Source organism: Apium graveolens, chromosome 9 (assembly GCF_009905375.1).
Source record: "Apium graveolens cultivar Ventura chromosome 9, ASM990537v1, whole genome shotgun sequence".
Lineage (NCBI taxonomy): Eukaryota > Viridiplantae > Streptophyta > Magnoliopsida > Apiales > Apiaceae > Apium > Apium graveolens.
In genome coordinates, this window is record NC_133655.1 from 269,093,885 (window position 1) to 269,109,561 (window position 15,677).

The following is a 15,677-nucleotide window of genomic DNA, read 5'->3' on the forward strand; positions in this document are numbered from 1 at the left end:
ATAAAAGAAACCCAAAACAGAATGGGTCCTTTTGGAAGCCCATTAGGTTTAGGGTTAGGCCCTAATCCTCTCTCCACTATATATATACATTAAGATGTATAATTTTATAATAGTGGGTAGTTGTATCACGTTTTGGAGAAAAACCATAGCAACTCTACATCCTAGAGAGGCTAGAGAGAGAGAGAGAGAGAGAGGAAGAGGCAACCAAATCGGCTAGTACCGGCTCCGGTGATAATTGGACGATCGGGCGTTCGTGTGGATACCTTTGGAGAGCAGATCTTCACAAGGAGGGCTGATGTGGTTCATCAAGATCAAAACGCCCATTACAGTCAGAAGGAAAGTTTTATTAAGGTACATGATCCTATTCTCCATAATCATCCAGTATTTATACATAGATCCTGCGGTAGGGATTTAAATTTTTTATTATTTTTCCGTTGTGTTTTAATGCCTGAATCCCTTACACTTCACAACCCATGTTTGACCATCAGGCAGCTTACTTGCATGTATACTTCAACCATAATTTTCAACATAACAAGTTGTTGTGTATATTTTATTGTCAGCTTCCAGAACATTAATAGCAAATCCCTCCTGAATTGCATAGTCTTTAAGGGTATCCTTGAAGTGAAGTTTGTCCATAAAAATCATCAAGGGCCTTAACACATTTTTGCCAAATTCCTTGTCTTCATATAGCTCTCAATTCTTGTATAGCATTTGATAGTAGTTATTATCATCATCTTCATCTATAAACCTATGCCGCTGTCTAGGTTTCCAGCTATTTTTAAACTTCAGAACTTGTGTGATATTTTCACACTCATCAGCAGGAACGGGTCCCCTTGGCCTTACATTTTCCTCACCGTCATCAGAATCTTCACTACCAACATTCTCTTGCTCATCGGCATAAAAAACATCCTCCATATTTATATCATCTTCACTTACATCTGCATCACCAATCAAATTCAATCTTCCTTCCTACATTTCTTGTCTCTATATCAGCTATTTGAACCACACTTTCAGTTGTGGTTGCCACATTGTATTTACACAAAACTAACCTTTTCCTCGCTGTAGTTTTTGGTATTTTCCTATTGAATACCCCTTCATCTGAAAATGATGCTTTTTTGTAGCAGGGGAAGTGGTGACAATAGTTGTAATAGGAGCAGTAGGGGCATTTAGAGTAGGGGAGAATCTAGAACTTCTTATCACATGCAAAGCTGATTTAGGATAGATGGACATTGGTGGTAAAATAACATTACTAGATTGGCCTCTGTTTTTTGGCTTAGGCTTGGGCTTGAGTTGAGACTTGGTTTTTGGTTGAGCCTTAGGTTTGGGGTGAGACTTGTTTTTTGGTTGAGCCTTAAGTTTGGGTTGCGGCTTAGGTTCTGGCCTCATCGGGGCAATTGAAGTATCCTCCAAATCATCAAGTCCAGGGAGGTCTTCATCACCACCAACCACATTTTCAGACCCTCCAACCATATTTTCAGACACACCTTTCTGAATTCGGTCATTCTTTCTCCTTAAATTAAGTATTAACTGATATAAAGGACTTGGTTTTAAACATGTCCCAACACATATCTTAATCATTTCTTTTCCAGACATTCTTTCAAACATTTTCGTGAGATCTTTATCAGTCACCAGGTATTGGTGGTCCATATTATAACAATAGTTAAAGACTGGGTAATGATAATATAGCTGCATACCCTTTTTAGCTTCATCCTCATAATCAACCACAATATCTAATAGTGTGCACTTATCCACCTCTACCCTAATGTCAACAACCTTAAACCTCCAATCGAAACTCAAAACTTTGAAATTATCACCAATTTTGCAAGTATGAAACACCTAATTACACAAATAAATACACATACAAAGAGATACAAAATCAAACATGCATTGAACAAAATCATAACTGATATACATACAAAGAGATACAAGTACACACATAAAGAGATACAAACAAGTACGGCATGCTAGAGTTTGAAGGGGGATAAATCATACCTGATAGCTGAAAGTTGTCAATTGTTATTCTAAAATCTTTGATTGTTTGTACGCACTTAGAATTGCTGATTGTTCGTCGATGATTGCGTCTAAAATCCTAACTCAACATTTGGCTCTATGTATATGACTGTTTGTATTACCTGAGACTATTGTATGGGATATCGTAATTTTTTAAGTAATAGATTATATGTTTATTACTTTTTTATTTTAAAAATATTTGTATATAATGTGGCACTAACGTTTCGACTAATAAAGATCTACTGTGCATCATCAATTATTACGCGGAGGGTACCATGTATAGAAGACAAAAACATGATGGTACCATTGAGAAAAACCAATTTTACAATGCTACCATTGAGAATATTCCAAAAAATATTCAAGTTTTAGAAATTGACAATTCTTTTTTTTCAATTTTAAAAGTACAAGACCTAAAATCAGAAATTCTGCAATGAATAATGCATCCATGTGTATTTTTTTCCTATAAAAAAAACCTTTATCAACTCATTTCCTACATATATTCTTATTTTCTTGCAAACCATCCCATTTCAAGGGGTTTTTGAATCGAAAAAGTAAGAAAAAACACAACTGCGCCTGCGCATGGGTTATATAAAGTTTTCCAGGCATGTAAAACGTAATCATGAGCTCCACTCACATTCCCATTAACTTTTCCAAACACATTTCATAGCCACATACAACTCTTTAACAGAACTGATTGATCACATCTAGGCTATAGCCATTTACACTGATTCCCCTATGGAACAAACACCAAGCTAGCAAGACAAAAAGGCTCATAAAACATTAGCAAGATGCAACTCCAAAACCATTTCTAGTTGCAAATGTAGATAAATGTTATGTTCTAATTTAAAACATATTAAGCTTTGCATACGATTAACTATTACAACTGGGTCATAAACTAGACACAGGGGTCAGTATACCCCCCACATGATAGCATATTGAGCATAAACCTTTAGTCTACAACTACAGTACATAAATACATAGATACTGACGATTACTCATGCACTGATGGGCGCACTCTGCTTCCTCGCATGTTCAGGAATCAGCTTTCCCAGCATCTCAGTTGGCACCTTCTTTAGCTCTAAAAATATAAGCAGCAAATATATTAAAAATCAGTAAAAATATGCAACAAATAAGGAGCAAATGTAATAATAGTCTTGACTCTTGATTAAACCTTACCGTGAGACTTGAAGTTGAACAGCGGAGGAAGAAATCGCCCATTTGGTAGGCGGGTGTTTGGGTCTCGAAGCTCATCAAAAAAGGGATGCATCAAAGCGTCCAACTGCATTGGAGCAAGACAATGTGCAAAATAAGGCAAAGATGTTGACTTGTAAAGATAATAGGGTTTCCTCATCGTTTTCGGAAAAGAAGGAATAATCAAGAAAAGAGTTTTTACCAGGTTGTTCTTAGACAAACATGTTATAGTAGGTTCGGTAAATAGGGAAACCAAGCACAGGTAATCTATTTGCAAAGAAAAACATGTACAAGTTGGATTGTGTGCTTACAGCTGAACTTCTAAGATTCGGAGAATACTGTAGCAGCCGTGACACCAGATCAACGGCTTCTGGAGGCATGCGCTTATGGAATATCTGTGACCCAACACTACTAATGAGCATCACAAATATAAAAATTGAAAATCCAAACCGTCAATAGAATGCCTCATCCTTACCTTGTGCCATGGATGAGCTTTAATCTGTGGAAATTTGAATTCTGTGTAGTTGGGATTCATGCATTTGATTTCCTCCCTTGTAGGGGTACCCAAAACCTGCATAAATTAGATGTATTTAAGTCCTTTCTCAACATACGAACCAGCCTACTAATCAGGTATATATAATATGTAAAGGAAGAAGTTAGCGAGTTAGTATAGAATGGGGACGGCACCAGAGATTATAAAATGATTAATTAAGGTCTGGTTATAGGATGACATGACAAGAAGCCAACATAAGCCCATATGTAAATTTCATGTGCGAGGAAAGCAAGTCATGACATTTCTATATACTTTCACATGAAAACTAACCTTGATGATTTCCACAAGCTGGTCCACTCCACTCTCACCAGGAAAGAGAGGCTGAGATCACCAATAAGTGTTCAAATAAGTAAATAGATTACAAGACTCTCAGATCAGCAAATACAAAATATATACTGTTGAGCTATATCTACCTGTCCAAGCAGCAATTCAGCCAAAACACACCCAGCAGACCAGATGTCTATTGCTGTAGTGTACTCTGTTGCACCAAATATAAGTTCCGGGGCTCGGTAGTATCTAGAACAGATGTAAGAAATATTTGGCTCTCCTTTTACCTGCACAATTTGACTCAATATTCATAGAAGTTACTTTGGATAAAGAAATTGATCTATCATTGCAGGTTGTTTCAATACTAACCAGAACTTTTGCACTTCCAAAGTCGCATAATTTTACTTGATGAGTGTGTGGGTTTACCTGAGATGAAAATTCCATTATTAAAGTCGATATAAGCTTAAACATTCCATATTAAACTGAAACATTGACGTTTACTATTCACTGTCCTCATTACATGATGACAGTGAATATAAGTACTGGTTAATGAGGCTATATAACAGACATATAATTTGTGTTGACCAAAGATAACTTTTATTAAATTATATCAGCTGCCTTACCAGCAAGTTTTGCGGTTTAATGTCTCTGTGACATACTCCAATACTGCCATGAATGTAAGCCAGGGCTCTCAAAATCTGCACAAGACATTATTATGTACAGATTAATCTAGAGATTTTTTTATTAAAAGGAAAAGGATAGTATTAATTATTAAAGAACTGTATAATTACCATTAAAGCGGACAGTTGGAATCTAACATCAATAAAATACTTGATTAAGCATTTCGGGGGGAAATGTTTATTTTGATGGTATGTGTGTGCGTGCGCTTGTGTGGGTGGGGGTGGGCGGGAGAAGGATGGCAAATTATTATGTTGATACTGTATAAAGCTGTATAAAGCATACCTGGTAACTATAAAGTTTCACGTAAATCATAGGCATTCTTTGATTCATCTTGTTGTAATGTCTGATCACTCGGTGAACAGTCTCTGGGACAAACTCTAACACCAGGTTTAGATAGAGCTCTTCCTTTTCCGTCGTTGAAAAGAAGCAATGCTTAAGAGAGACAACATTTGGGTGATCGAGAACACGCATGGTTTGTAACTCCCGGTTTTTGTACCTCTTGTCCTGAAGAACCTTTTTGATTGCAACCGCTTCACCAGTCTCTAGACACTTCGCCTGAAACAACCAAATGTAGCTGGTATTATTTAAAAGGTAACTAAAAAAAAATAGATTACAATCAATGAGTATTCCATCCTTTAATGGGTAATGACAGTGATACTGAAGTCAACATTGGAAAGTGGAAACAGACCTGGAATACTACTCCAAATGATCCTTGCCCAACAACTCGTTCAGCCATATAGCTAATTGTCTGGATCAGCACATTGAACAAATTCAAATTACAGCCCAAAAAATATAATTCGACATGGTAGCGTGCCTAAAATTATAAAACGTCAAGAGTACCTGCTTCGGTTGGCCATTTCTACCACCAATAGTTGTCACGATAATGTGCCCAGTCTCTGTCCCATTACCATCAACTATGGCCGGTTCCATTTCCTGAAACAACAGTTAAGATCAATATATATTTTTATTGAGCATAAATTACTACAACAACAGTGGAAGGATATCAAATGCTCGCGCAAAAATAAATACAGCCTGGCATCTACCTTGTCATCCCTAATTTTCATGTCATTCATCTCTTCGGGAAGCCTATCAACACCAGCACTGTTTTCACTAGGTTCTCTTGTTCCCAGTGTGGGAACTACACTTACTGAAGCCATTGGCTGCACTTCTCAAACTGATTAAAATCACGGGATGCTTCCAAAATCCTACTTTAACTGCAAAATCAATATTTGGATATGACCTACAATTAGCATATGTTGGTTTATCTACACAATCATAATAGAAGAATAATAACACAAAGACACATATGATTACACATCTTCCTTTTCTAGAATTAGAAGCACAGTTCTTATACCCATATCATGATATTAATGCCACCCACTAGAAGCTTTCCAGCTTAATAAGCACTTGTCTACTTATGTAAAAATATTAAAAAGCCACGGCATTACTATCCCTAGTTATAAACAAGCAGCAAGAATAAATGGAACAAGAAATCTTTCCAAGTATTTCACAAGTATATATATACTGATTTACAAGCAGAAAACCATCAATGCACTGATAAGTCTTGTTCCCAAAGCTGTTCACAGCTAACACATACTAAGGAATTAGTTCGCACCGCATACCTGGTATTAGCATAAATATTCCACAGGCACTTGAAGTCACAAGTGCCATAGCAAAGTTCACTTTCATCCCCAAATGCTTATACTTAAGACTACCACATTTATGCACAATCAAAACTACAAACAAGTAATTCAATCCAGGCCCTTGTGCATATCCTCCTAGATCAACTATTCTCATTAGTCATTCGTAACACCTCCAAGAAGCTAGAAAAAAGCAGAACAAATCAACCTTATCATATATTTTTACACACACATACAGCGAGAGAGAGAGGGAGAGAGAGAGAGGGAGAGAGAGAGAGAGAGAGAGTCCATTTGAGGTGATAACACAACCATCAAACCAAATCTTATAAACATATTACAATTTGATTAAAAACCAACAAGCATAAACAAATTAAAACAAAGATCTGGCTTATCAAGACAAGCAGAAAACAAGAAAGATCCACCATGTACACACAAACATATATCACAAAACCATAAACATGATAGCAGCAAGTCCACCAAGATCCACACAAAATCAAAACATGATAAAAATCCAATCTTTACAACAAAAAACAAGAAAAGATTAAAACTTTACCAAAAAAGAATCAAAATGAGTGGAGGGTCAGCAATTAAAACATCTGATCATACCAATAAAAGCCCAAACTTGAACTAGAACTAGCTGAGCATGATGGGTTATCGAGATTTCAGCCACACACAGAGAGAGAGAGAGGGAGGGGACAAGTAGTCTACTTTGGATTTGTTAAATTTTTTTCTTTATTGTTGCTGCTTTGGTTTGATAGCAGTCAAAGAAAGAACTCAAACATTTTCATGTCTTTTTTTATTACACAACTAGTTTACCATACTTGTACTGTTGTACATATGTTCTCTTCATCATTCATTAGTCTCTTGTTTTTGACCGTTTACGATTCGTTTTTTTTTAATTTTTTTGTGAATAAATATGTTTACTGATACCAAATTAATTTTATTCTTTTAATATCTCCATTTAATGTTTCGATTTACTTTTACTTGATTAATCGCTAAAAGAAGATCATCTCACATGTTAGTGTTGGATATCAATTTTTAGTTGCTAGTTAGTCAGATGATGTGGTAGGAATTGATTAATATTTAGGGAATTTATCCAAAACATTATATTTTTAAATTTATTTGTAAAAATATTAATATTTTTAAAGTTATTTTCAAAAATATTTTTTTTTTAAGTTTTATTTTTAAAAATACGGTTTGCAATCTGTTATACAACTTTCAATTTTGAAAAGATTAGTTTCAAGGTTGCATTTCCTGCGTTTCAAATTTGTAACTTCTGCAACCTTAAAATCATTTTTCAAAAAAAAACAAAAAATTGCATAATATGTTGGTGCAGGATTTGCAAATCGTATTTTTTAAAAATAAAAGTTAAAAATGTTTATTTTTGAATATAAATTTAACAATAATAGTATTTTCGAAATATTTTTTAAAAATAAGGTATTTTAGAAAAAAAATCATAATATTTGATGTATAAAGTGAGTGTGAAAACACACGAACGGAAAAATCTCTCCCTCTCATTAATGTCGGCCGCCCATCTCCTTCTAACTCTAGACCGTCCTTTCCACCCCTTCTCTTCGTCTCGTCTCCAAGTCTATTCGTTTTTTCTATCTTAATTCTTTCTCTCTTATTTTTATTGGTCTATTCTTCGATAAAATCGAGTTTTATTTCACAAAATTCGAAAAATTCATTTAAATGTTTCAATTTAGTTTTTATATCTACTACGTCAAAAACTCGAATTTATAATAAAATTCAGTTTCCGGATTCAAAATCTCTGATCTAACAACATTTTATAGTTTGGTGTTATTTCAAAAATTTTGAAATTTGGGTTTTTTTGTTTCGTTTTTTTTAGTTATTTATGTGATTGATTGTCTCGGTTTATGTGATGTGTCTCGCTTTGTGCGATGTGGCTTTTATGATGTATTATGAGATCTGGATATATCGCATTAAAAATATTTTCGACATGTGTATAACTGATGTCCGACGGCTAAATAGATATGACCGGTTTGGAACAACGGTGAAAATTGCATGTGCTCGTCTCTCACCAAAAATATTTGTTCATAATATGAGGTTAACTAGGTACTTTGAATTTTGCACTATTTGCTTTGAAAACCATTATCTTCAATTTTTTATTTCTGAATATTTGTATTCAGTTAGTTACGTAATTTGAAATTTTATTTTTTAACCTGGTTGCATGTGTTAGCATATATAATAATATTATATTATTGAATAGTTTCATTATTATAATAGTTTCCTTGTTAGGATTTTTTTAGAGCATCTTCAATGGTGTTAGTTATAATTGGTTGGCTACACCGGACATGTAAGACAATATATAAAATTTGTTGAATCTATAAGACATTGTACTTCGATGGTATTGGCTATATTAGTTAGTTATATTTTAAAAATAGTATGTTATTAAAATTTTATGTTGTTATAAATAGAATATATATCTTCAATACGGTAATAAATGATTAATTTCTTTTTACAGATTTCTTACAGGTTTGTGGTGGTTCAACAAATATAGTCAACATCAAGAGGTTGACTATATTTATAGACAAGGGGAATGTACCATTGGAGATGATTTTTTTTACGTAATCTCTGTATTTTTTATTTTTAGTATGTATTAATGATTTTTAGTTAAGGGTTCTACATGGTTGGAGATTCTCTTATTATACATGGTAATTTTCTATATAACCCCATTTTCTATTGTAATCAAGAATAACTCATATTATAATAAAACACTGTTTTTATCCCTTCCCTTTATACTTTATCATGGTATCAAGAGCTATGATTCGATTCAGGACAGGTTGATGATGAGTTATATCGGGTTGGGTTCCACATGTTGGGTTTAAAACATGTATTATGATTATTGTTTCTTCTTCAAATCGGTTGTTTTTCTTTTTCTTGGATATTTAGAGTTTTAATTGTTATTATTGTTTTTTTCTTCGATTTGGTTGGATTTCTCGGGGGTACTTGATTTTGGTTGAATTTTTTTTTTCTGCTGATTTTGGTTGGGACTCTTATACAACTTTTCTGCTGGTTTTGGTTGGAACTCTCATATAATATTTCTGCTGGTTTTGGTTGGTACTCTAATACACACTTTCGGTCTCGCTTTAATGATATTGGCTCCTTGATGATATTGGTTTTTTCTCTTTCCTTCCATCTCATCTTCCTTTTTTTCTCGTGTTGATGATGGGGGTAACCCTAGGCACATCTGTATACTTCTCCGCCTTCTATTTTATTTTATCTAGTGATCTAGGCACATTGGTCCTTCACATAATTGGTGTAGATTATTTGGTGTTCTAGGCACATTGGTTTAGTTTATTTGTTGCTGTAGGCACATTATCACTTTGAGGGATTGATTTAGTTTATTCGGTGCTTTAGGCACATTGGCCCTTTGAGGGATTGATTTAGTTTATTTGGTTCTCTTGGCACATTGGCCTTTCATGGGGATTTGTTTGGTTTATTTGGTGCTCTAGGCACATTGGTTTAGTTTATCTGGTACTCTAGACACACTGGCCCTTCGCGAGATTTGATTAAATTTGGATACAATTTGAATTGGGATACAGTTTTTATTTGGTTGAGGATTGGATACAATTTGTTAACTTGGATTCAGTGATTTGGAGTTTGTATTGGGTTGAAGTTTGATTTGGATTTGGATTTAGGTTCGCATGCAGTTTTGGTATTATTTTCGATGGTTGCAGATTTGTCACTTTGGTGATTTGATTGCTTTGTTTTCTCTTGGGTTGCTGCGTTTTTGGACGATTTCTCTTTTGTTGTTGCGTTCTCTTTTGTTGTTGCGTCTTTGAATTCGTTTGGGAGTTTTTGTTTTGTTTGAATTCGTAACTCTGTTTTTGGATTTGTTTGGATGCTCTTAAATCTGGTGTTGCAGCTTTGGATTTATTTAGTTACGTGGCTCCGTCTCTTGGTTGGCAAATTCCCGATTCAACATCGTGAGTTGGAGGGGGATGTTAACATATATAATGATATTATATTATTGGATAAATTCATTATTATAATAATTTCCTTATTAGGATATTTTTCCTTTATGTATGATTATTTGCTATATAAGACCTTTTTCTATTGTAATCAAGAACCAGTTATATTATAATAAAACCTTACTTTTATCCCTTTACACTTTATCAGCATGATGAATTCGGGGTTTCTATCAATTGAGTCTCTTTCATTTTATTAATAAAATTTGATATTTTAAAATTTTATTATTTTTAAAATTTATAGAATTGAGAGGATGTCCGAAAAAATAAAATTTTATAGAATTGAATGGGATAAGTAGTATTTACTCTTTTTTGTTAAAAAATATAAAATAAAGCTAAAACCGTAGATAATTGGGTGAAGTATCTTCTAGTACGTATGAGAAAGCGAGACTAGAATAGATTGACGTATTATGCAATTAGCATTTTTGTGGTGGTGTTTTTAAAGTCTACAAAACACAACTCCGTTTCCTATAGGTTGTTAAGACGTCGCCTACACAGTCGTAATTTTATTTGCACTTTATCTCCAAGTCAGCAATAAACAACTCTTTCTCATCCTCTACTTTGTTGGCAGATACCGAAATAATAATTGAGGATAGAATGTGGTTTTTTTCATCATTTTTACAATTTTTTCTCCTCGAAAGATACGAGTATATATCTACTTGTAGTAGTCTCGTGGTATGTATAGTATAGTAATTATTTTTTCGGGGTATAATCGGTATTGTAAAAATCGGGAATCGGGTAAAGTCCGTCGAGTTACCGATTTAGGATTAATTGAAAATCGGGTATTAATCGGATGTATTATAATATTAAATTATGTTTAATATATTATTATCATTAGTTATTTATTAACAAATATATATTTATAATATCATAATTTTTATATTTATTCATATTTAAATTAATATAATATTTTAATTTAAATAAATAATTTTATATAATCCAGTAAAGAATAATTCGTAATAATTAATCGAATTTCAAAAATCGAATCAATCGGATACTTTGTAAGGGATTAATCGGGGATCTTTTAAACACTGGGTACAATAAGTAAACATATTTTTAGGGTGAATCAATTATCATCCAAATATTTATTTGACTGTTATTTTAATATATAATAAAATACGGTAGAATAATTCAAGTGTTTAAGAATTTATCCTCTATCATTTTAGATTTGGGTTCGATTTCTGCTCATCTTAAAAATTTATGAGAACAAATACTAATATGTAAAATTATAAGTTATATTTATAAAAAACAAAGAAATAATAAATCATTATTTTTTCTTTATTACAATGTTAACAAGTACTTGAATTACCAACAAAGATCGGTAGTCTGAGATCTTAATTTCTTTATATGAGTGTTTGATCAGTTCAATTATTAAAAAAAACAATATAACATGAATTGTTAATGAGCATAAAAAGGCACTACTTGAATCGTTGGGGACGTCAATGAAAGACATGACTTCAGAATTGAGTCTCAAGAGCTCACTAGTCCAGCGAGTTAAGAAATAAGGGGCCACAATAATAATAATAATAATTAATAACATATAACATATAACATAACATATAATAACATAACATAACATTTATTAATAAGCGAAACCTTTTTTAAATGATACTTGGTTTCACTTATTTTTTAGTACCACTATCTTTTGTTTTAATTTTTCATGATTTATGTTATAATTTAACTTTAATTGTATTATTATTATCCTTTTTGAATTCTATATGACTTATAATTATATATATATTATTTTTACCCATTTTTCTTTATTAATAAATTTTTTAAGTGATACTTTATTTTCACTTATTTTTTGGTTCTACCACTTTTTGTTTTTTGTTTTTATGATTCATGATATAACTCTAGGTGTAATATTTTTTTATCTTAATAAGCGAAACCTCCTTTGAAGTGATACTTGGTTTCACTTATTTTTTTGTACCACCACCTTTTGTTTTCACTTTTCATGATTCATGTTATAACTCTATCTATAATTGTATTATTATTATCCTTTTTGATTCCTATATGACTTATAATTCTCTCTCTATATGTATATATTATTTTTACCCGTTTTTTTCTTTATTAATAAATTTTTAAAGTAATACTTTGTTTTCACTTATTTTTTGGTTCTATCATCTTTTATTTTTTTGTTTTTATGATTTATGGCGTAACTCTAAGTGTAATATTTTTATCCTTTTTTATTCTTATATGACTTATAATTTTATATGTATTATTTTAACCCGTTTTTCTTTTTTAATAAACGAAAAATATTCACTTATTTTTTAGTTCCACCATCTTTTGGTTTCACATTTTATTACTTCAGGTGTATTATTTTTATCCTTTTTTATTCCTATATGAATTATAATTGTACATGTATTATTTTTACTCATTTTTAAATTTTTTATAAGCCATAATATTTTATTATTTTTATAGGTTTGAATCCTATTTTTAATTATATTTTAAAATAAATAACTTCATAAATTGGCTCAACTAAATAGGTTCCGATAAATATAAACCAAGACCAAGTAAATAGGCCATGTGTTTAAATTGAAATTTTTTAATTTAGAATTTTTTAATTTGTTGGTAAAATTCCATTTTAATAAAACGGTATGAATATTATAAAAAATTGTATTTTGGTTTCACCACTTGAAAATAATAAAATTGTTCAAATCGTAATATAATTACAATTCTATTTTCGTAGAACTCTAAACTATTTCTTGATAGGGTACTTGGTTCAATCTTAGTACGGTTACGCCGTATTCTGGTTTCACCCATATAGTTCTCTTTCACGTAGAGTTCTATGTTATTTTTTAACAAAATATAGATCAGAATCATATTATAATTACGATATTTCTATTTTTCGTATAATTTTTTTTTATTTTTTATTAAAATAAAAAAATGAAATCCTTTAAACAGTGTTATTATTAATTAATAAGGAAATAATGTTTTAAGGGATAGTTTGGTTTCAGCTCTTTTCGGTTTTACGAATTTTTAATTTCACCCTTTTTTAAATCTTGCTATAGCTCTAAATATGCCATTTTTATTCTTTTTTATTCATATATGACTTATAATTCTATATGTAATACTTTACTCGTTTTTTGATTCTTATATACCACATATTTATATTATTTTTATATAAACAAAATCGTATATACATTGTAATTTCTAGATTCATAACTACAGAATGTTATTTTAGCACCAAATGCAAATTTATACATACATAATGAATATTTTATTAAAAAAAATTATACAATCACAAACTATATAAAAACACAAATTCAGCTAACAATAAGAAATTTAATATGCAATTACTTAGTGCTGTTGATTTATTTTTTTGTTAAATTATCCATCAATCGTGTCGGGACTAAAGTTTTGATGTAAAATATTAGTTATGTCTTTTTGAACAATAGATTCATAATAACGTTGAGTTTGTTGTTATAATAAGATTTGAATTAATGAAAATTACATATAATTTAAAAGTGAAAATTGCAATAAACGTACAATTTTATTTATTATATTTTAATAAAAATTTAAAATAAATTTTTATAATTATTATTAAATATCAATATTTTAATCTCGGCCCGTGTTTTGCACGGTTATCTACTAGTAATAATAATAAGATAACTCGTCCCCGGAATTTATAGTTCGCAAGTTCATGGAAATACGTTTGACAACTATGAACGTGTATGATGATGCAATGATCGTTTCCCCTGTATTTTTCGATCCAGGTAAGATACCGATAAAATACAGTTCCGCAAAATAATCATTCTCATGTCGTAATTATTCAACTTATGATTAATATTTTAGACATCATAATTACGATTCAGGATGAAATCGTAGCTGTTCTAGCAGGAGTTAAGATGCTGGAGAAAACCATTCTTTATTCTTAATAATATATATGTAGTTGGTCCAAAATATTATGGCAACTTTAAAAGGGGCCGGATTTTTTGGTCAAAATCTTGACTTAAATTTGTACTGGTCCAAATTTACATATTAATATTTTATTTTTTCAATTATAAATATATTATTATTTTAATACATTGAATAGTAATTTATATACCTATTAATTCAATTGTATGCGAAATGAATAATATCATATTAATTTCAAACCTAACAAATTTATTAAACTAGAAAAACATTACACTTAAACAAGAAAAATGAAAAAATGTGTTTAATATATTTTTATTAGGTAACTATTATATATATAACTGAAAATTAAAAAATATATTTAAAAAACTATTTAATATATATATATATAATAACATTCAATCAACAAACTAACGAATATATAAAACATAAAAAGATAACATTTTATTATTAACAAAATTTAGGCCGGTGAATAGTGCCGGCCTAACTATTCATTGACTAAATTGGAACAGGACAATAGACTACTGTTGGGTAAATTTGGATTGAAATCGGTTCAAATTTAGGGCAATAGATCATAATAGGCCACTCTTGAAGATGACCTTATTATGAGGTTAATTTCAAAGTTAAAGTCCTTACGTAATTTTTTTTAAAAAAACATCTATTTAATAAAATCATCAGAAATAGAAATATGAAACATGGTTTTTTTAAAAACAAATTGTACAAATATACACCCCAACCAATTCGATCAAAAGATGTATTCTCAAGTCAGGCCTAAAAGTGCGGCAAAAGTATTCATGTCCACGGATCAAACCTTAAATATTTGGTTGATAGCTAGCGCTCTCACCAACTCGGTCAAGGACTCATAAAATGAAGAATAAAATGGAATACAAATGATATTGTATTTTCCAAATTCAAAATGCAATTACCAAGTTATTTATTTGAAAGATAATGTGTAAAGATACACCCCCAACCTATTAGTTTTAGTGGAAATTCTTAAAATGAAATTTTGGTTGCTTGTTTTGTTAGCGAAAATACAAACGGAATATAAGAGTTTACTGGAGTTGATAAAGCTTTGATGTAATAGCCAATGGGCTAGGCCACATAAGTACGAAATTACTCCATCCAAAGGCATGTGACCAAAGCACAGACCAGTCCATCAAAAACGAAGAGCAGCCCACTTTACAATTATATTCACCCCAAAACTCCATGACAAGCCACTCCAACAGAAACTGCCACATTGTTCGGATAAACGATATTACAACAATTTTATGGGCTCTTCTCGAATATTTTATAAATAATTTTTAAAATTTTGATTTATATAAGTTTGAGTTTTAAACCCCGGCCAGCTAAACATGCCCTGTACAAAGCACATCTACCACCATGAAATTAATTTTGAGTAATATCCATTAGTTAGTCTTGTGTAACCTAAAAGTAATTTATGTTAGTTGAATATTAGGCTGTCATATTAATGTACCTTGTTTTATAACA

General features: G+C 31.2%; 1 protein-coding gene across 2 annotated transcripts; it reads right to left on the reverse strand.

The window, feature by feature from the left end:
• Positions 1-2,763: 2,763 nt before the first annotated feature.
• LOC141683718 (shaggy-related protein kinase alpha) lies at positions 2,764-7,144 on the reverse strand. 2 transcript variants are annotated; one of them, XM_074488470.1, is made up of 13 exons: positions 6,949-7,144; positions 5,746-5,916; positions 5,543-5,635; positions 5,391-5,450; positions 4,985-5,257; positions 4,645-4,719; positions 4,391-4,447; positions 4,168-4,308; positions 4,025-4,075; positions 3,677-3,772; positions 3,513-3,596; positions 3,187-3,289; positions 2,764-3,088 (listed from the first exon to the last, which is right to left on the reverse strand). In XM_074488470.1, exons 2-13 carry the CDS (start codon positions 5,857-5,859, stop codon positions 3,006-3,008), a joined length of 1,230 nt encoding a protein of 409 aa, XP_074344571.1. In that variant the 5' UTR covers positions 5,860-5,916; positions 6,949-7,144; the 3' UTR covers positions 2,764-3,005. The 2 variants fall into 2 exon arrangements, with proteins under 2 accessions (XP_074344571.1, XP_074344570.1); XM_074488469.1 differs by having other exon boundaries at positions 6,896-7,143.
• Positions 7,145-15,677: the final 8,533 nt, after the last annotated feature.

Excerpts from the sequence above, each read along its gene's own strand:
- LOC141683718 (XM_074488470.1), bottom strand. The coding sequence starts at position 5,859 with ATGGCTTCAGTAAGTGTAGTTCCCACACTGGGAACAAGAGAACCTAGT. Across the intron at positions 5,636-5,745 it reads TGAAAATTAGGGATGACAAG|GAAATGGAACCGGCCATAGT; the intron begins GTAGATGCCAGG and ends CTGTTGTTTCAG. Across the intron at positions 4,448-4,644 it reads TTAAACCGCAAAACTTGCTG|GTAAACCCACACACTCATCA; the intron begins GTAAGGCAGCTG and ends TTTTCATCTCAG.